The sequence below is a fragment of the Narcine bancroftii genome, chromosome 6 (genome assembly GCF_036971445.1).
Source record: "Narcine bancroftii isolate sNarBan1 chromosome 6, sNarBan1.hap1, whole genome shotgun sequence".
Classification (NCBI taxonomy): domain Eukaryota; kingdom Metazoa; phylum Chordata; class Chondrichthyes; order Torpediniformes; family Narcinidae; genus Narcine; species Narcine bancroftii.
This window is the reverse complement of record NC_091474.1, coordinates 18856558-18877352: the sequence shown is the minus strand read 5'-3', so window position 1 is coordinate 18877352 and position 20795 is coordinate 18856558. Positions and strand designations below refer to the sequence as shown.

General features: G+C 41.2%; 1 protein-coding gene and 1 long non-coding RNA gene across 15 annotated transcripts in view; one reads left to right on the top strand and one right to left on the bottom strand.

Annotated features, from left to right (window-relative positions):
- The window catches only part of zmynd8 (zinc finger, MYND-type containing 8), a 138042-nt gene that overhangs the window by 103813 nt on the left and 13434 nt on the right, over positions 1-20795 (top strand). For 12 of the 14 annotated variants that reach the window (XR_011339938.1, XM_069884196.1, XM_069884197.1 and 9 more), the window contains 6 exons: positions 2021-2566; positions 6148-6510; positions 12318-12514; positions 18115-18195; positions 18295-18373; positions 20441-20680. Coding sequence is in view for 13 of the 14 variants with exons in the window: in XM_069884196.1 (XP_069740297.1) it covers positions 2021-2566; positions 6148-6510; positions 12318-12514; positions 18115-18195; positions 18295-18373; positions 20441-20680 (1506 nt within the window). In the remaining variant the exon portion in view is untranslated. The remainder of the gene's footprint in view (positions 1-2020; positions 2567-6147; positions 6511-12317; positions 12515-18114; positions 18196-18294; positions 18374-20440; positions 20681-20795) is intronic. The other 2 variants (XM_069884199.1, XM_069884200.1) reach the window with 1 other exon arrangement.
- On the bottom strand, positions 160-11866 carry LOC138735784 (uncharacterized). The gene is made up of 2 exons (XR_011339941.1): positions 11731-11866; positions 160-381 (listed from the first exon to the last, which is right to left on the bottom strand). It is a non-coding gene; the product is annotated as an uncharacterized lncRNA (long non-coding RNA).

The following is a 20795-nucleotide window of genomic DNA, read 5'->3' as shown; positions in this document are numbered from 1 at the left end:
ACCGTGGTCCGGAGAAATGCTTTTTCATCTTTTTCTGTAATCAAATGATAATAAACTTAAACGAATAGATTAATAACTTAATTAAATTGCTAGGATTTCTGTAGTATTTATGGTCAAAATTAGCAGAAAATTAATTCAGGGACATCCTTATGAGATATGTTCATTTGAACATTGCATTTTTATTGACTGAGACTTTTAGGAAACTTTTGGCGCTTCTCTGCACCAAACAACTGATTTTCTCTCATAAGCCTCAGCAAACTAGAGACCCCTTGCAAATTCAATGCTGGCAATTTCCTGGCTGTTTTCTCTGCCAGATTTTCCATGAAGTCCAATGATGGAGTAGGAGCTTTCTGGAATTTCCTAGCATTCACACTGGAGAATCTGCTTCAGTGTGAGGAAGAAACACATGAATAAGCTAAGTTACAATTTTTAAATTGTATGTATTTTCAGTAATTACATTATTAAGTTATTTTTATTTTTTTAAACAATAAATTTTAAAACGCATGTCTCTATGCCATGAACCTGGTGTGAATCCAGCAATGGCTTGGTGTCGAGAGGCTGCATGTGAGGTCTGATGTTGGGCATATTGGGGCTGTTTAAAACTGATAGCCTTGGTGTGGGCATCATCTAGGCTGGCACAGTGCATGCAGGGCATCACTGGAACAGAGCAGTAGTGCCTCATGTGTTGTCATGCTACCTGGAACTTGTAGTCCCCCCCCCCATTACCATCAGCTAAATGTGATATCTCCCCCTTGTTTTAGCTGCATGGAGTTTCCCTGCCCTAAGATTTCTCCAGGGTAATATTGAATGAAGAGAGGGTTAATAGCTTCAAAACACGCAACAGAACATGAAGAGAGAAACCATAAGATCTGGATGGTTTCATACAAATCCCAATAGGGCTCATAGAATACTAACAAGTGGAATTGGAGCGGACAATTTCCAGAAATAACTTGTAGTCACTGTGCCAGCCAGGGTGTAGACCTGAGCCCCACATCTTTGTGCTGAGCAACAGCACTGCTTCTTTTGATCCTCATCAGCTTTATCCACACCAAGCAGAGGGCAGGGATTTGCATTAGATTACCAGCATAACAACTTCTATGTACAGGTAGGTCAGGGGTTCATGCTAAAACAAATGTCTTTTTTTTTAAACAAGTACAGCAGGCTACACATATGTGAGTGTTTCTCCTTTGGGACCCAAAGCATTATGATGAATTAGCATTTCAGAGCAGTGCTAAGTGGGGTACCCATTATGATGCACCTGTAAATGCAGTCATTTCCTGGATAATGTAGAACATTACAGGCCTTTCATTTAAATTGTGTTCAGTGATCATTTTTTGATTACTTAGTTTATGATTATGATTGCTTTACGTTTATAATCAATAGTCTGTTTAAGAATAGCCACTGTCTACAAAAATGTTTCAATCAAACTGACCATAAAATTTGCAGTAAACTGGACTTAAACTGAACAAACTTGCACAGAAGTCAAGATTATAGATTTTTTTTTGTGTGTGGAGAGTTCACTTGATCCAAATATTTTAAATCATGAGTAACACCCTTGGCGTTTAATGCTAATTGTATGTTTTTGATTAGATTTTTGCGATTTAAAAAAAAATCTTGTGGAAATGAGCTCTATTAGCTTGTTTTGACACATTATTATTTATAAATTAAATTTAAATTTAGACATACAGCACGGCAAGAAGGGTGGGAGGAAACCAGAGTCCCCGGGGAAAACCCACACAGACATGGGAAGAACATACAGACTTCTTACAGCAGCATAGGATTCAAGCCCTGGTCCCGATCGCTGGTGGTGTAACAGTGTTGCGCGAACCGTGCCACCCAAATATCACTGAATAAGAAATGTTACTAATGATGGAAGTTATTGGTCTCTTGTGTTGGAATAGTCTTTATTTTCTATGTTTATCATCAATTTATTTTGCATGTAAATTTTTTGAGTCTTCACTGAAGATATTTTAGGTATTTCTTGGTACTGGTTCAAAATTTTGTGACTTCTTGTCCCAAGGTATAAATGAAATTACTGAAGATGTTGATGCAGGAGCTGAACACAGTGACTCGGAAGATTCAGAAAAATCAGACACCTCTGACAGTGAATATGTCAGCGATGAAGGCCCAAAGCTAAATAATGGACAAGAAGAGAGAGAGGACAAGGAAGGTACCAGGAGTGAAAAGGATTCCCTTTTTGTGAAAAAGAAACCGAAACATTTAGTGGTTCATGGTGAAGTGAAGCAGGAAACCAGTCCAAGTTCTGTTGTGGCCAAAAATGAGGCTTTGGGAAAGGACAAGGCAAATGGGGATTCAGACAAAGAACATGTTGAGAAAATTAAAAATCTACACCAAGGTGCAAAGGAGAAACTGGGAAATAAAGATGAGACTGATTCTCCAACAGTGCACTTGGGACTGGACTCAGATTCTGATTCTGACAATGAGCTGGTTATAGATTTGGGGGATGAAAGCAAAGAAACTGTACGAGAAGGCAAGAAGGGGGAGAAGAGTAAGAAGGAGCCAACACCAACACTGAAGGAATCACCAGTTGCATCGAATACAGAAGGTGTGTGTATTTAAAACCTGTGCTTTCCTTTATTACACCTGCTCTCTCTGTTAAACCTGGAGAGTGTTTGGCCATGGTTGTGTTTATTGCATCTTGGTTGGATTTGGCTGCTGCGTGGCATTCACTGTGAATAACTCTTGGCCAAATTTTCCACCCAAAACAACCAGTTCATTCCTTTATAGAAACATAGGATTGTTTAAGTCAACTATAGACCCCTGGTCAACTGTCGCCCATTGTCCATTCTTAAATGGCCTATTAGAACATAGTCTCGATCAATAAATTTGTACTGTATGTACTTTGTTTTAACTTTCAACACTAGATGTTGCTGCCATTTTGAACAACTACTAGACCGGCTTTTGAAATGTTGTTCATCGATGAAAATACTTACCTCTCTTTTTAAAAAAAAGTTGATTAAAACATGGCAGAACTGAAAAGGTGCAAAACAGCAAGGAAGTACCTAAAATTTCAGACACAGTAGGAAAATGAACACCTTTTCACAGAAGTTAAGGGGAAGTGTGTTTGATTTGCAAGGAACCTGTTAACATTAATAGCCCATCTTTAATAGCTCATCTACAGATTTGCACATTTCATCATTATCATTAAGGTGGACACTTGGGCCATGAACTGTATTTACTGAGAGTTGTGGAGGAATGTTGGAGACAGCCCTGTCCCATTCTTGATCTTTTCTCCTGTTCTTATTTCGCACCCAACTTTATTATTTTGCTATGCTTTTTGAATGAGAGTTTTAAAGAGTTTTATTGTATTCATTTAAATTAAATTTAAAAGCAGCAGATACAGAAATGCCAACTGTAATATGTGAACACATCATTAAACTGCTGTAATGTCAACAGTTAAACTGTTCAGTAGAGTTATATAGATTTTAAAAAAATGAATTTTTTGATGGCACATGGGTTTTCTGGTCTAAAAACACCATTTTTCTTACAGTGTAACTGGTTGAAAACTGCCAGGCTTAATATTATTTGGCCCATAACTCTTTATATTTTTCTTTATGTGGCCCATAACCAAAAACGTTTAGCCACTCTGGTTTAAAACAATCCATCATTTGATCAGCAAGCACCTTAACACAAAAGGTATAATAGCATCACAGAACCAAATGATCTCATGCAAACAAACTAAAAACAGATTTGCATTTGGAGTATTGTTTTTTTTAAAGCATGAATTGACAAATGATGGCACATGCACCCTGGTTAAGAAATAGAAACATTAGTTTGTTGAATTAAGAATTTATTGGTTTGATGTAGGTTTCTGTACTGTTTCTTTATCAGTTGAAATAAAGGAATACTATAACCGAAACAAAGTAATGTCTAAAGAAGTACAATAAGTCCTTGATAAATGACTTTTTTTATAAATGACATTTCATTATAATGTATTTTACTGCGATGTAAAATTGGTTTCATTTAATGTCATTTCACTGAAAGAAGCGCTTTCCAAGAACTTATCACCATTAAATGAGGACCTTCTTTTGGTGAACAAAATGTATAATGTAAAAAAAAATCTAGTTTTGCTTTATTTAATGCTGTGTATTAATTTTTATTATGCTTAACATGAGCCATGTACAAGATCAGAGAAGTGTGTCATAATTGTCCCTAATTTAATTACATTGAACAATCCACAGCACAATACAGGCCCTTCAGCCCTCGATGTTTTGCCAACCCATATATTCCTTTTTAAAAAAAGTACTAAGCCCTCCCTATCTCATAACTCTCTATTTTTCTTTCATCCGTGTGTCTGACTAAGAGTCTCTGAAATGCCTCCACCACCATCCCTGGCAAGGCATTCCATGCACCCACAACTCTCTCTGTTTATGCACTTGATCTTAGCCAAAAGGCTGAGAAGCGATCTCTCTCTCTGTTTATATTAAAAAAAACTTGCCCCTAATTTCTCCCCTCCCTTAACTTTGTACTGTGTCCTCTGGTATTTGCAGATCCTGCCCTGGAAAACAGGTACTGGCTGTCCACCCTATCCTTCTCACCCTTCTACACTCCAAAGAGAAAAGTCCTAGTTCTACAAACTTGCCTCATAAGATTTGTTTCCCATTCAAGGCAACATCCCAGTAAATCTCCTCTGCACCCTTCCATAGCTTCCACATCCTTTCTATAATGAGCTGACGAGAAATTAACACAATACTCTTTAAGTGTGGTCTTACCAGAGATTAGTAGAGTTGCAACATAACCTCTCTACTCCTGAACTCCTTCTATTAATGAATCCCAGCATCCCATAGGCCTTCTTAACTATCATCAATCTGTGTGGCGTCCTTAAGGGATGTAGGGATTTGAACCCCAAGGTCTGGTCCCTCTGTTCATCCACACTCTTAACTCATTAACCCTGTACTCAGCCTTCTGGCTTGTCCTTCCAAAATGCATCATCTCATACTTGCACAGATTGAAATCCATCTGTCACATTTCTGCCCAACTCTGCATTCTGTCTATATCCTCTTGCAACCTTTGAGAACCTTCAGCTCTATCCACAACTTCTCTGACATCTTCATCCAGGTCATTTATAAAAAAATCACAAAGAGCAGGGGTCCCAGAACAGATCCTTGCAGCTCTCCACTAGTCACCAACCTCAAAGAAGAATACTTTCTTTCCATGACTGCTTTCTACTTTCATTCCAAAATCTGCCTGTTTATCTGCTCCTCGGTATCCCGCGGGCTATTTGGGAGGGTCTATATGCTACAGTTGGCATAATGATCACTCCCTTCCTATTTCTGACTTCCACCTCCACTGATTCAGTGGCCACTCCCTCTGCAGTGTCCTCCATTTTTATAGCTGTGATACTGCCACTAACCAGTAATGCTACTCCCCCTCCCTCTTTTCTATCTCCCATCCTTTACTTTTTAAAACGTCTAAACCTGCATCAGCTAATCTTGCCCTTCCTCCAGCCAAGTTTCAGTAACAGCCACAACATCGGAGTTCTACGTACTGATCCATGCTCTAAGTTCATCCCCTTTATTGCTAATATTCATAGCATTGAATTAGACACATTTCAAGCCCTCCAACTGGCTACATTTATATTTTGTCCCCTGCCTGTCCCTCCTCACCAACTCAGAGCACATAGCATCATGCTTTTGTCCTTCTCCCCTAATCTCTGCACTCACATTCTGATTCCCATCACCGCCACCCTCCACCCCCCACAACTAGTTTAAACCCTCACCAACAGCTCTAGCAAACCTGCCTGCCAGGATATTGGCTCAGGTGCAGCCCATTCTTTTTGTACAGATCAGACCTTCTGGAGAAGATCTCCCCGTCCCTTGAACCAACTCTTAAGCCTCACATTCATCTGCCACATCTTTCTGTTCCTGTCCTCTCTGGCACGATTGGAGGTTGACCTGAAAATTTATTGATTTGAGGAATAAAAGTTGAACCAAATTTTTAAGGAGTAAATATTTCAAATACAAGTGTTAATGGGAGGGTGGAAAATGGAGTAGAAATACTTTGAATAAAGAAAGCTTTCCTGCCATTCACAGAGAATATTACAATCAAAGAATTGTGAATCGAACTGTTGATTATCCTTTCTAATAGTTATTAAGACACAAATAATATTCCTAATTATGTGTATAGGTAAAGCATCACCCACTGTGAATGTGTCCGGTCAACCAAAAGGTGAGGTTGCTTCTTCAGTTCCCAGTCTCCCAAGCCAGACCTCTTCATCCAGTATTGCAACAACTGCCAGTGTGGCATCCACAGCCACAGTTCCAGCTGTCACTGTCAACAGCAGTCCTGTTAAAAAACAGCGACCTCTCTTGCCGAAGGAAATGGTACCAGCTGTTCAGCGTGCAGTTGTGTGGAATCCCTCAACCAAGTTTCAGACCTCCTCGCAGAAGTGGCACATGCAGAAGGTTCAGAGGGAGCAGGCACCAGGGACTCAACAGCAGCAGTCTCAGAACACAGGAACCCGGTACCAGACAAGGTTGGCTGTGAAAGGTATAAATAATCTTGAGTCCAGCTTTAAGTCTGGCAGATGCCAATGCATTTTGTTGCAATAGAAATGAAAAAGTCATGCTTTGGTGTGATGTGGAGTGTAGATTTTTCAAGATTCAATTTATTGTCATGCAATAAAGACAGTGCGGTATTCCATGGAATTATCTTTATGTCTACCATAAGGCAGACAGATTTGCCATCGGCAGAAATTGCCTGAAGCGTCTCTTCCAGTCAGAGAAAGAGGAGCAAAAGAGAGTCCCCTCAGAATTACCAAGTGGATTTTCCCCCAGCGATTCCGGGGAGCCCTATTCAGATGAAGGTGCATCACGGAGCAAAATAAACCATAGGATTCATTGGAGTTCATTGAATTGCATTCGATGACTTGGAAAACATGAAACAATACAGCACAGGAGTAGGCCCTTCGGCCCATGTGTCTGTGCCAAACATCATGTCCAAATCAAACTACAACTCTGCTGCTTGTACCTGATAGATCCCCTTCATATTGTCTGACTATAGGCCTCTCAACTGCAACTATTGTATCTTGCTTCAACCATTCCAGACATTCACTGCATTCTGTAAAATATTTGCCCCGCTTGCCTCACATAAACATCCTCCCCCTCACCTTTAACAGGTTTTCTTGTGTGATACTTTTGCCTTGTGGAAAAGATTCAGAATGTCCACCTTATTTTGTACAGCTCTGTCAGGTCACCCATCAGCCTCCTATACTCGAGAAAAAACAACCCATTTGTCCAATTTCTCTCCATAACTCTCACTCTCCAAACAACAAGTTTTTCATTAAGAACAAAGTTCTTTCAAGTTAGTGGTTCCTTCAGGAACCAAGGACATTGTCGCCCGCCATTTTCTTCTCATTGCAGGAAAGACAGTTCTCTATTCTTTTTATTGGCATGATGAACAGTATGAAAGTAGACCTAAAAATTCAGAATCTCTGCAGTTTCCAAAATGGACATAGCTCATTTTGTTATGAAAGTTGGTTGGGATTTGAGTTTACAAAATTATTACACAGGACAACAATTTTTTTTTTCCAAAAGGTTTGCTTCCTGAAAAAAAAATAGTGGACGCAAAGATAATTTCAGATATGCTTTATCACGTAAGAAGTTGCCAAAACATTAGATGAACTTTTATTGAAATTAGTATGTTTAATTAGAACCATGGAACAATTACAGCACAGAAACAGGCTATCTCAACCTCTCTAGTCAGTGCTGAACCATGTCTCATCCTAGTCCCACTGACCTACACTCAGCCCATAGCCCTCCATACCTCTCTCCCATCTCTGTCCAAATTCTTCTTAAATGTTAAAATTAAGCCCACATTTACTACTCGAGCTGGAAGCTCATTCCACACTCCCACCACTCTCTGTATGAAACTTCCCCCTCATGTTCCCCCTAACAATTTCCCCTTTCAACCTTAACCCATGTCCTCTGGTTTGTATCTCACTTGCCCTCAGTGTAAAAAGCCTATCTACATTTACTCTATCTACCTCTATCAAATCGACACTCATTTTTCAACGCTCCAGGAAACAAGTCCTAACTAGTTTAACCTTTCACTGTAACTCAGTTCCTGAAGTCTGGGCAACATCCCAGTAAATCTTCTCTGCATTCTTTCTATCTTATTAATATATTTCCTGTACTTGGGTGACCAAAACTGCGCATAATACTCCAAATTTCGCCTCACCAATGTCTTTGACAACTTTTACATAACATCACAACTCCTCTACTCGCAACTTTGATATATAAAGGCCAATATGCCAAAAGCTCTCTTTACAACCCTATCCACCTATGACACCACTTTCAGGGAATTATATATCTGTATTCCCAGAGCCTTCTGTTCTACCTCATTCCTCAGTGCCCTACCATTTACAACGTATGTCCTTTTTTGGTTTGTCCTTCCAAAATGCAAAACCTCACATTTGTCTGCATTAAACTCTATCTGCCATTTTTCAGTCCATTTTACCATTTGGTCCAAATCCCTCTGCAAGCTTTGAAAACCTTCTTCGCTGTCCACAACACCTCCAATTTTAGTGTCATTTGCAAACTTCCCGATCCAATTTACCACATTGATCATTGATACAGATGATGAACAACGGTTCTAGTACTGTTTCCCGATCCACACCACTAGTCACAGACCTCCAATATAAGAAGCAATCTTCCACCACTACTTTCTGTCCAGGCAATGTCGAAGCCAATTCACTACTTTGGGACTTTGTCAAAGGGCTTACTAAAGTCCATGGAGATAACATCAACTTTCCTGGTAACCCCCTCGAAAAACTCTACAAGATTGGTTAAACACAACCTACCATACCCAGAGCTGTGTTGATTATCCCTAATCAGTCCCTGGCAATCCAAATAATCGCATATCTGATCTCTTGGAACACTTTTCATTGATTTCCCTACCACTGACATCAGGCTCGCTGTCCTATAATTTCCACGGTTACTTTTAGAGCCTTTTTTGAACAATGGAAAAACATGAACTATCCTCCAGCGCCACACCCGTGGCTAAGGACATTTTAAATATTTCTGCCAGACCCCCTGAAATTTCTGCACTGGCCTCCCTCAAGGATTGAGGGAATATCTTGTCAAGCTTATTTGCTTTAAGACAGCAAGCACTTCCTCCTCTTTAATCTGTATTGGTTCCATTACCTTACTGCTTGTTTTCCTTACTTCTCACGACTGCTCGTTTCCAGAGTGAATACTGATGAAAAGAAACATTTAAGATCTCCCCCATCTCTTTTGGCTTTATAAAAGCCAATCACTCTGATCTTCAAGGGAACCAATTTTGTCCCTTACTATCCTTTTGCTCTTGATATACCTGTAGAAACTCTTAGGATTTTCCTTCACATTGTCTCCCAAAACAGCCTCGTGTCCTGATTTCTTTCTTGAGGATTTTCTTGGATTTTGTATTCTCCTCAAATACCTCATTTGCTCTTTGTTGCCCATACCTTTTATACACCTCTCTTCTGAACCACATCCCTAATATCCCTTGAAAACCAAAGCTCCCTGAACCTTCTAACCTTGCCTTTAATCCTGACAATTACATACAAGCTGTACTCTCAAAATTTCACCTTTTTGAAGGTCTTCCACTTACCTTGCTCATCCTTGCTAGAAAACAACTTATCCCAATCCACGCATTATAGATCCTTTCTCATTTCCTAAAAATTGGTCTTTCTCCAATTTAGAATCTCAACCCAAGGCCCAGACCTACCCTTCTTCATAATTAACTTGAAACTAATGGTGTTATTAATGGACCCAAAATGATCCCTTACACATACATCTGTCACCTGTCCTGTCTGGCTCCCTCATAGGAGACCCAGTATTGCACTCTCTCTATTAGTACCTCTATATATTGATTTAGAAAACTTTTCTGAACACATTTGACAAACTCCAAGCCATCCAGCCCTCAGTATGGGAGTCCCAGTCAATATGTGGAAAGTTAAAATCTCCTACAATCACAAATTCAAGTTTCATGCAGCTGTCTGTTATCTCTCTACAGATTTGCACCTCCAATTCTCGGTGACCATTGGGCAGTCTACAATACCAACCCCATGAGTGTGGTCATTTGTTTTCCGTTCCTCAGCTCCACTCATGTTGCCTCAGCAGATGAGCCCTCTTTTCTGTCCTGCCTGAGCACAGCTGTGATATTTTCCCTGATGAGCAATGCCACTTTCCCCCTTTCTTCCCCCCTCCCATTTTAACATGTCTAAAGCAATGGAAACCCAGCCATTGAGCTGCTAGTCCTGTCCTTCCTGCAAGCAAGTTTCACTGATGGCCACAATATCATAATACCATGTATCAATCCACGGTCTAAGCTCGTCTGTCTTTCCTACAGTACACCTGAGAACATTTCCACAATGTTCAACCTGTTGACTTCTAACAGTGCATACAATTTTAACATAATTTTTTCCCTCCTCCTCCTCTATCTGCTCTGGCACTCTGGTTCGCCTCCCCCGCAAATCTAGTTTAAACCCTGCGCAGCAGCACTAGAAAACCTGCCTGCAAGGATATTAGTTCCCTTCCAGTTCAGATGCAAACCATTGTGTTGGAACATGTCTCACCTTCCCTGGAAGAGAGCCCATTGATCCAGAAACCTGAAGCCCTGAACACCATGTCTTCAGCCACGTGTTAAGCTGCATTATCCTCCTATTTCTAACCTAATCAACACGTGGAATGAGTAGCAATCCTGAGATCACTATGCTGGAGGTCCTGTTCTTCAACCTCACTCTTAACTATCCTTGCAAGACCTCCTCACTCTTCCGACGCACATCATTGGTCCCTACATGGACCATGACATCTGGCTGCTCACCCTCCTTCCTGAGTATGCCATGAACTCAATCTCCTCCACAGAACCTCTTATCTGTTCCTCTAACTATGGAATCCCTTATCAGCATAGCTAGCATCTTCTCCTACCTTTCATACTTAGCTATAGGATCAGACTCCATGCCAGAGACCTGATTGCCATGGCTTGTTCCTGGTAGGTCATCCCTCTCAACAGTACCCAAAATGGTATTCTTGTTATTCAGGAGAACACCCACAGGGCTGCCCTGCACTGACTGCCTGTTCCCTTTCCCTCTCCTGACTGTCACCCATCTACCCTCCTCCTGCCTCCTAGGTGTGATGGTGTCCCTGTAACTCTTGTCAATCACACCCTCTGCCTCCTGAATAATCCAGAGTTCATCCAGCTCCAATTCCTTAACTCATTTTGTCAGGAGTTGCAGTGTGATGCACTTCTCACAGATGAAGTCATCAGAGATACCGCTGGGTTTCCTGACAACCTACACCCTGCAAGAGGAGCATTTCTCTTGGCTGCCATATTCCCCCCCCTTTCTACCTCTCTATCTCTCTCTCTCTACCTCTCTCTCTACCACTCTCTTTCTTTCTACCACTCTCCCTCTCTCTCTCTCTCCCACTCTCTGCCCTAATATGCTGGTAATGTGGCTTCTGGGGGAGGTGAAAACCAAAGAAAAAAATGTGGCCAATTTCAGGAAAAACTGGGACATTCCTCCCTGTCTCCCTAATGGCAATCAAGCAGAGCTCCAGGAAATTTGTGATACATCACCAGCAAAACTTATTCTAATTGCTAAAAGATCAAAAATTAAGCTTCACCGCTGCTCCCCCCGGGTCTTGCTGTGTCCAGGCTGGGCCCTTCAATGTTGCTCCTGCTGGGCCTCTCTGGGTCCAGCTCCTCACCATTGTTCCTGCTGGGTCTCACCTTGCCAAATCTGACTCCTCGCCGCTGCTCTCACCAGGCCTGGCTGAGTCCAGCTCCTCGCTGCTGCTCCTGCCAGAACTCCAGCTCTTGCCACACTCACTGACACATTGTGTTCATCTGACCTAAAAATGTTTTGCCATTGATTTTTGTTTGTATCTGATGCCTCTTGTCAGTGACTCAACAATGGTCAGCTGGCAGTGATGGATTCAAGTTGCCCTGATGACACTTTTTCATGGTCGCAATGTATTGTTCAAACTTTTCACCATGTTCATCACTAACTGCACCAGGATCAGCAGGGAAGAAGTCAAAATGTGAATGCAGAAAATTAATTTTGTACTTCAATGGTTTTGTATGCTTGAAGCATGCTAAAAATATGACAGGAAATCACAAAAAAAATCTTAAAAAATGGTATGTGATAGAAAAATTTGTAAGGTTATTTTTGTGATCAGCAACCCCAAATCCATATGCACCCAGAAGTGTTCGGGAAGCAAAATCTTAGTTGTCCGGTGTAATTGATGACCAATTAAAAAAGATAAAACAATGACCTCCTCTCTCATCTCATACTTTGATTTTATTTTCAATTGCAGCTGTGCAACAGAAAGAGGCTACTCTGGCGACTTCAACGTCTTCCATTACTTTGGTCACAAGTACTTCATCTACTTCTGCTGCAGGCAACGGGTCAGCAGTAGTAAACACAGCTTCCAGTTCAGTCTACAGCACAGATTTACCCATAGCTACTCCTTCTGCTAATGTTGCAGCTGATCTTACAAAATATACAAATAAGGTTTGTATTGTTAACCATGACTGAAAAGCCCTGCTATGTAGAATTGTGCAGAAGTAGACTGATCGCCCCAAACATCCCTTTCCATATTCTGTTGATGATGCGTTTGGTTTTTGGGATTATGATTATGCAGGTGCTTAACCTTTTATTGGGACTGGACACCTGGCGTTCAGAATCTTCTGGATTTTGGAATCATTTTGATTTCCGTCCCTTTAAGCCTGCCCAAGTCACGCTGCCATCTCCACCCCCCCCCCACTCCCTCCCAAGTAGTGTTGCTATCTCCTCCCCCTAGCCTGACCAAGTTGCGCTGCCATCTTCCCCTCACCCCGCCGAGTCATGCTGTCATCTCCCCCTTGCCCAACCAAATCACACTGCCATCTCCCCCCCTCACCCGACAGAGTCACAATGCCATCTCTCTTTCCCTTGCCTAACCAAGTCGCACTGCTGTCTCTCTTTCCCTCGCCCGACCAAGTTGCGCTGCCGCCTCTACCCCTTGCCCGACCGAGTCGCGCTGCTGTCTCTTTCCCCCTCCCACCCCTCGCCCGACCAAGTCATGCTGGTCTCCGCCTGCTGTACCAGCACCAGGAGAATGGCCCCCTTCTCAGTTCGCCTGCGCTGCTGCTGGTTCAGCGGTTTCAGCGGCGTGGGGGATTATGGGGAGCAGCAATGGCTATTGAGCTGCCTCCAGGCCAACTGAAAGCACTGTGATGCTGGACAGGCATCCGTATAGGCAATTCAGAGGCGCTTATCAAGTAGCAGAACACATTGGGATACACGGGAGTTGAGCGAGGGTCACGTTTGGTGCCATACTCCATCTTTGATGAGCAGATGTCATCTACCAATAAAAGTGCCGGTTTTGGTGGTTGTTGGTTTTTGGAATTCCGGATAAAAGTTTAGGCACCTATCCCTCTTTAGTTCCAATACATAAAATATGGCAAAAGCATCCACTTAATAGTTATAATGTATATTCATCACTGATCTGTAAATACTTCAACTGATTGCCCTGTTATGAAGCCTTTTTAATGCTTGCCTCTTGCTCCATGCATTAAATCATCAGGGCAAACAAAGCTTTTTGCTGTTGAGTATGTATGGAAAAAATGTTGCAAGTCTCACAGTGCAGTGCACCATATTTTGGACTAAAAATAACGACTGTCATTGTGAAATCAAAAATTATAACAGAACAGAGTTTTGTAAATCAAAAAGTTATTATAATTTTCTGAAACTGGATTATAATCTATAGAACTGTAGAACACTGCAGCACAGAAACCGGCCCTTTGCCCATCTTGTCTGTGCCAAAATATTTCTCTGCCTGCATGCTGACCTTATCCATACTCATCCATGTATCTATCCAATTTTTTCTCGAATTTAGACTCTCACCATTCTGCACAAAGGTGTTCCTCCTGGTACAGTGCAACTCCAAAATGGTCAAGACTGGGCCTATGTCGGATAAATTGTTTTTTATGATAACTAGTAATTTTTTTAAAATAGCCCAGTAACAACACCAAATCACTTGTAACAGTGTTGAAACAACAAGGGAAGGGTTTTTAAGCATTAAAAATATGTTTAATTCTCACCAAAAAAATGATGGCCACCACCGATCACCGACATCTCCCCACTGAGGTCCCCACTGTTGCCGAGAGGCCGCTCTCCTTGATGACAATGAGACGAGGGATCCTTCCAACCGCTTGTGGCTGAAGAACAGTGGCACGTGGTTTGAGAGGGAGAGTTGGAGAGAAAAGTCAATAGGGGAAGATAAGGAAGAAATGGAAAGAGAGAGGGGAGGGAGTTACCTGAAATGAAGACAGTTGTCATTCTAATTTCATGCTGAGTGAAGGTCAGTTCTGCTCTGGAAAAAGTTTTGGAAAAATTAGGATTTCAGAGAATCCGATTTCAGATAATCGGAATGGTACTGTGTTCCCTTTGAACTTTGCGCCTTTTACCCTTCATACTTTTTCCAAAAAAAGTAAAATTAAAGAAGCTTTAGCACTTCTCTAAAATGTCTCTAACACTTCTTAATGAAATTGATTTTACTTTTTTAAAAAAGAGAGAATCCTGCATTAAGTATATTGATATAATGAATACAACTGGTGCCTTTTTCGATGGTGAATTAATATTGAAGATTATTCTACTGAATTAAACAAAATGACAAGTAGTGATCAGAATAAGGTTTTGCCATGGACAAAATATTTGAATGAACAAAATGTAATTCAGAGGTTGACTCGGTTAGCGCAACATTGCTACAGCGCCAGTGACCCGGGTTCAAATCCGGCGCTGTCTGTAAGGAGTTTATATGTTCTCCCTGAGTCTGAATGGATTTTCTCTGGGCCCTCTGGTTTCCTCCCACCCTTTAAAATGTATGGAGTTTCTAGGTTAACTGGGTGGCATAGGCTGGTGAGTCATAAGGGCTTGTTACTGAGCTGTATGTCTAAATTTAACTTTAAAAATTTTAATTAAAATTTTTAAAAAGATTTAAGTACAAGGCAAGTATTTATTTTTTATAATTTAAATGTAGACATACAGCACAGTAACAGGCCATTTTTGGCCCATAAATTCATGCTGCCCATTTTTACATCCAATTAACCTACAACTTCAAATGTTTCAAATGGTGGAAGGAAACTGGAGCCCCAGGAAAAATCCACACAGACATGGGGAGAACATAGAAACTCCTTACAGACAGCGTGGGATTCGAACCCAGTCCCGATTGTTGTGCTGTTATGGCATTGCACTAACTGCTACACCAGTATCACTCCTGTGCTGACCCAACCTGGTATTGTTATAAGTTGTCGGGCACACAAAACTCAAATCGGTCAACCATTTTACCTATCTCGGCTGCACCATTTCATCAGATGCAAGGATCGACGACGAGATAGACAACAGACTCGCCAAGGCAAATAGCGCTTTTGGAAGACTACACAAAAGAGTCTGGAAAAACAACCAACTGAAAAACCTCACAAAGATTAGCGTATACAGAGCCGTTGTCATACCCACAATCCTGTTCGGCTCCAAATCATGGGTCCTTTACCGGCATCACCTACGGCTCCTAGAACGCTTCCACCAGCGTTGTCTCTGCTCCATCCTCAACATTCATTGGAGCGACTTCATGTCCAATATCGAAGTACTCGAGATGGCAGAGGCCGAGAGCATCGAATCCATGCTGCTGAAGATCAAACTGCGCTGGGTAGGTCACGTCTCCAGAATGGAGGACCATCGCCTTCCCAAGATCGTGTTCTATGGCGAGCTCTCCACTGGCCACCGAGACAGAGGTGCACCAAAGAAGAGGTACAAGGACTGCCTAAAGAAAGCTCTTGGTGCCTGCCCCATTGACCATCGCCAGTGGGCTGATCTCGCCTCAAACCGTGCATCTTGGCGCCTCACAGTTCGGCGGGCAGCAACCTCCTTTGAAGAAGACCGCAGAGCCCACCTCACTGTCAAAAGACAAAGGAGGAAAAACCCAACACCCAACCCCAACCCACCAATTTTCCCCTGCAACCGCTGCAACCGTGTCCGCCTGTCCCGCATTGGACTTGTCAGCCACAAATGAGCCTGCAGCTGACGTGGACATTACCCCTCCATAAATCTTCGTCCGCGAAGCCAAGCCAAAGAATACCAGTCATCATTATTAATGAATTGTTCATTAACACTATCAAATGAGATCCATTATTGGTCATCTCTATACATTGAAACAATAGTATATTCCAGGTGTGACTTCATAGGGCTCTATATAATTTCTTAAATTTAAAATTTTAATAAAAAGGCTGTAGACCTACAACACATGAAGCCAAGCCGCCCAAATAACCCAATCAACCTATAAACCTCATATGTTTTGAAGGATGGGAGGAAACCAGAACTGTAGGAGGAAACCCCTGCAGACATTGGAAGAACATACAAACTCCTGACAGACAGGGCGGAATTCAAATCTGAGTCGCTGGTGCTGTAATATCACTGAACTAACCACTACCCTTACTGTGTTGTCCTGTTTCTGTAGGACATGTTTATTTTAGGTTTTAAAATTGTTTTCAAGTGAAAGCTAATGAATACTTTAGCCTTCAGAAGTGCTTGATGTGCCTCTTTGTTAACTTAGTGATTTTTCCCACGTTATTTTCCACCTGACTTGGCATTATCTTAGCTTTTCTTATTTCCCCAGAAACCTTCTGTCCTCCCCTTACACCCCACTCTATTATTATTTTCTCCTATTATTCCCTAATATGATGCGCAATTTCATTCTGAATCTTTGCCATATTGCAAAGTTATAGAAGCTTTTAATGTCTGTTTTAATGCTCATCATGAGATAATTCTGGTACTTTACTTCACATCAAAAATTTGATCTCCTTTGGCTGATCTCAGGGTTGTATGTGATATCAATAAATCTGAAATTGTCCCAATCTTTGGGATTACCACTCTTTGACAACGCAAGTCTTCTCCTTTGATTAACTTCTCCTTGATGTGGATTAGAGGATATGAACTATAAGGAAAAATTGAATCAACTTGGGTTATTTCTCTGGAGTGTTGGAGGCTGAGGGGAGACTTGATAGATGTCAATAAAATTATGGGAGGCATAGATATGGTGGAGAGTCAGAATCTTTTTCTGGGGGTAAAAATTCCAAATACCAGAGGACAAGGCACATTCGCTGATTATGTTCAAAAGAGAGTTAGATAAGACTCTAGTGGGGAAAGGAGTTAAGGGTTATGGGGATAAGGCTGGAGAGGGGTACTGATGGTAGTGATCTGCCATGATCTGTAAAATGGTGGCGCTGGCTCGACGGGCCGAAGAGCCTACTCCACCTCCTATTGTCTATAAAGTGAGGGGTAAAGTTAAAGGAGATGTGCAGGGCAAGACTTTTGGCTGGTGAGTAGTAAGTGACTGAACAGGAGATTGTAGTGTTTAAGAAGCTGCGAGATAAACATATGAATATGGGGAGAATAGAGGGATATGGATCCAATGCAGACAGAATTTAGTTTAATTTGACATCGTGTTCCACACAGACTGATGGACCTGTTGCATTGCCATACTTACTATGTTCTGGTCACCTAATTATAGGAAGGATATAAACAGAGTGGAGAGAGTGCAGAGAAGGTTTACCAGAATGCTACCTGGGTTTAAGCATCTAGAGTATAGGGAGAGATTGGACAGATTAGGTCTTTATTCTTTGGAGCGTAGAAGGTTGAGAGGGGATTTGATAGAAGAATTTAAGATTATGAAAGGGATAGACAGAGTGGATGTGGATAGACTATTTCCGTTAAGAGGAGGAAAGATTAAAACAAGAGGACATGAGTTAAGAATTAAGGGGCAGAGGTTTAGAGGTAACATGAGGGGGAACTTCTTTACTCAGAGAGTGGTAGACGTGTGGAATGAGCTTCCGGGAGAAATAGTGGCGGCGGAGTCAATTGTATTATTTAAGAAAAGGTTGGACAGGTCTATGGATGAGAAGAAGATGGAGGGTTATGGGCATTGTGCAGGGAGGTGGGACTAGAGAGGGGTGTTTGGTTCGGTGCAGACTAGAAGGGCCTAATGGCCTGTTTCCGTGCTGTAAATTTTTATGTTTTTGTTATGTATGAACTATTATCCTCAAATTCATTTTTGTAAGCCTTTTTTATTTTTGTAGATGATGGAAGCAATAAAAGGAACCATGACTGAAATCTATAATGATCTCTCCAAAAATAGCTCTGGAAGCACAATAGCAGAGGTTAGTCAATTGTATTCAAGTTAGAATCTTGTTTTTAAATAACAAAAACTGACATCAGTTGCTCAACCTGAATTGCTGGTTTACTTTGTCATCTGTCAGATTCGACGAATGAAAATTGAAATTGATAAACTACAGTGGTTGCATCAGCAGGAGCTGTCTGAGATGAAGCATAATCTTGGTATGTACCACAAGTCAGCCTGGTTTTCTTTTAATAGCTTGAACAATGGTTGAATAAATATCCTGTCTGTGTTATTGCTCAATAACTTGATCAGGAGATTGTGGAAATGCATTATCACAAGATAAAAGAGCAGAAGTAGGCCCATTGGCCCATCGAATCTGCTCTGCCATTCTAATCAGGAGCTGATCCATCCCCCCACTTAGCCCCACTCCCCTGCTTTCTCCCCGTAACCCTGGATGCCCTAATTAAAAAAAAACTATTAGTCTCTGTCTTAAATGCACCCTAAAACCTGGCTTCCACAGCCACCTGTGGCAACAAATTCCACAGACTTGTGACCCTCTGACTAAATAATTTTTTCTGTGTATCTGTTTAAATTGATGCTCTTTTATCCTGATCATGAGAGATAAGTAACCAATGTAAAATGGCTTCTTTTCCCAGATGAGAAATCTCAAAGCCATATTACCCTCATGGCACAAATGAGAAGGAGATTACTTGAATGAAGGCATTTTGGCCATATCGTTTTTATTTTTCATGTGATAAGTTGAAACTCTACAGAATTTATTTTTGCATTTCTATTTTGAAGGAATAAATTTGAGCCCACAAAAGAAAAAGTCTTAATTTTGGGCAATAGGCAACCTACTCACTGCAGGAACTGTTCCTGTTGGCAGAGAGTTTAAGGTTCAGAGAAAGAAGAATGAAGGTGTTTGCCAGAAGAACCAAAAGCGACGCAAATATCTTTTTGTGCAGTGAATGGGCAGAATCTGGATTACGCTGCTGGAAGAGGGTGGGAGGGTGGTGGTGGCAGCAGGAATTTGATTGGTGTATTCAGTGACAATTGGCTATGTTCATGAAAGGGGTAAAGATTACAGGCAGTCAGAAGGAGAGGAATTGTGGCCAGCTTGAAAATGAAGCTGGCACAGTTAATCAGCCAAATGGCTTTCAATTAAGTAACTTTCTGTGATACCCTTGGGATTTGCATTTGACATTCCTAACCCTAACCCTGACCACCAGAAAATGGGGGAGGAGAACAAAATGGCTTTCCTTTCTTTTTTGTGGTTTCTGCAGCGCCTCCTAAATTAAAAACAATCAAAACTGGTGTCACATTATGAGAACTGAACTCCCTTTTTGTCACCTCACCGCACAATCGCTAATTCTAATATACTGTTGTCCTTTTATCTACCTCACATAACATGACAGCAATGCGTGCAATGTGTATTGAAAGCAAATGGTCAGTGAATAAAGAGTGCAGCCTTGTAAAGATAGATTACGTTTGAGTATTTATATTTTGTGATTCTCAATTCAAAGTTGGATAAGCTTGACATTGTATTTACACTGATTTATCAAGATTAGGCCATCATTTACTTTAATCTGACTGTAATTCATGATTGAGAACAAATTTATGCACAGTCATTCAGCATATGTAATCCTCCATGAATCTTATGGATTTTCTTTATACCTTCCACAGTATTCATTATATGTTGCACAAATATTAGGGTACCCGTACACTAAGGAGGGTATTTTTCTACTTTGGAAACATTATTTGCCAGTCTAGGAGCAGTGTACAGAAGTTCTTCTCTGATAATGAATTGAAGAAAGGTGGAGACTTTTGTCTGACATAAAAATATTTTATGATTCAAAAGAAAAGTTCACTCCAGATTGCTTCTGACTCGCGGCTTGATGGAATTAAAAACATTAGGATGGAGAATTGAAATACCATCAAATAATTTGTTTGAAGAAATATTAAAGGCAGAACAGTTAGTGTGTTGGTTAGCACAAAGCTATTAAAGCAAAACCACACAGTTTGAATCCAGCACTGGCTGTAAGGAGTTTGTATGTTCTCTCCATTTCCACCTGGGTTTCCTCCTCCCGGGTGCGCTGGTTTTCTCCCACATTCAAAAGACATGGGTGTATTTGGGCAGTGTGGGCTCATAGGCCAGAATGGCATGTTACCGTGCTGTATCTCTAAAATTATTTATAAAAAAAAAAATTCAAATAAATTTGTTCTTCAGTGCTTTGACAAATAAGCTGTTGTCACTTCCTGGATGGTTTCCAATTTGTGCTTTACAGAGCTAACAATGGCAGAGATGCGCCAGAGTCTTGAGCAAGAAAAAGATCGCACAGTGGCTGAGATGAAGAAGCAGATGGAGACGGAGAAGCAGCAGGCTGTGGATGAAACCAAGAAGAAGCAATGGTGTGCAAATTGCAGGAAGGAGGCCATCTTCTACTGTTGTTGGAACACCAGCTACTGTGATTACCCTTGTCAACAGGCACATTGGCCTGAACACATGAAGTCTTGTACTCAGTCAGGTATATAGTTCTTCAACTTGTACCCAGGTTGGAATATTTTACATTTGCCCTTCCTTTAATTTGAAATTATCTAATTTTTAGCACCATACAGATATATTCTTCTTTGTTTAAGAAA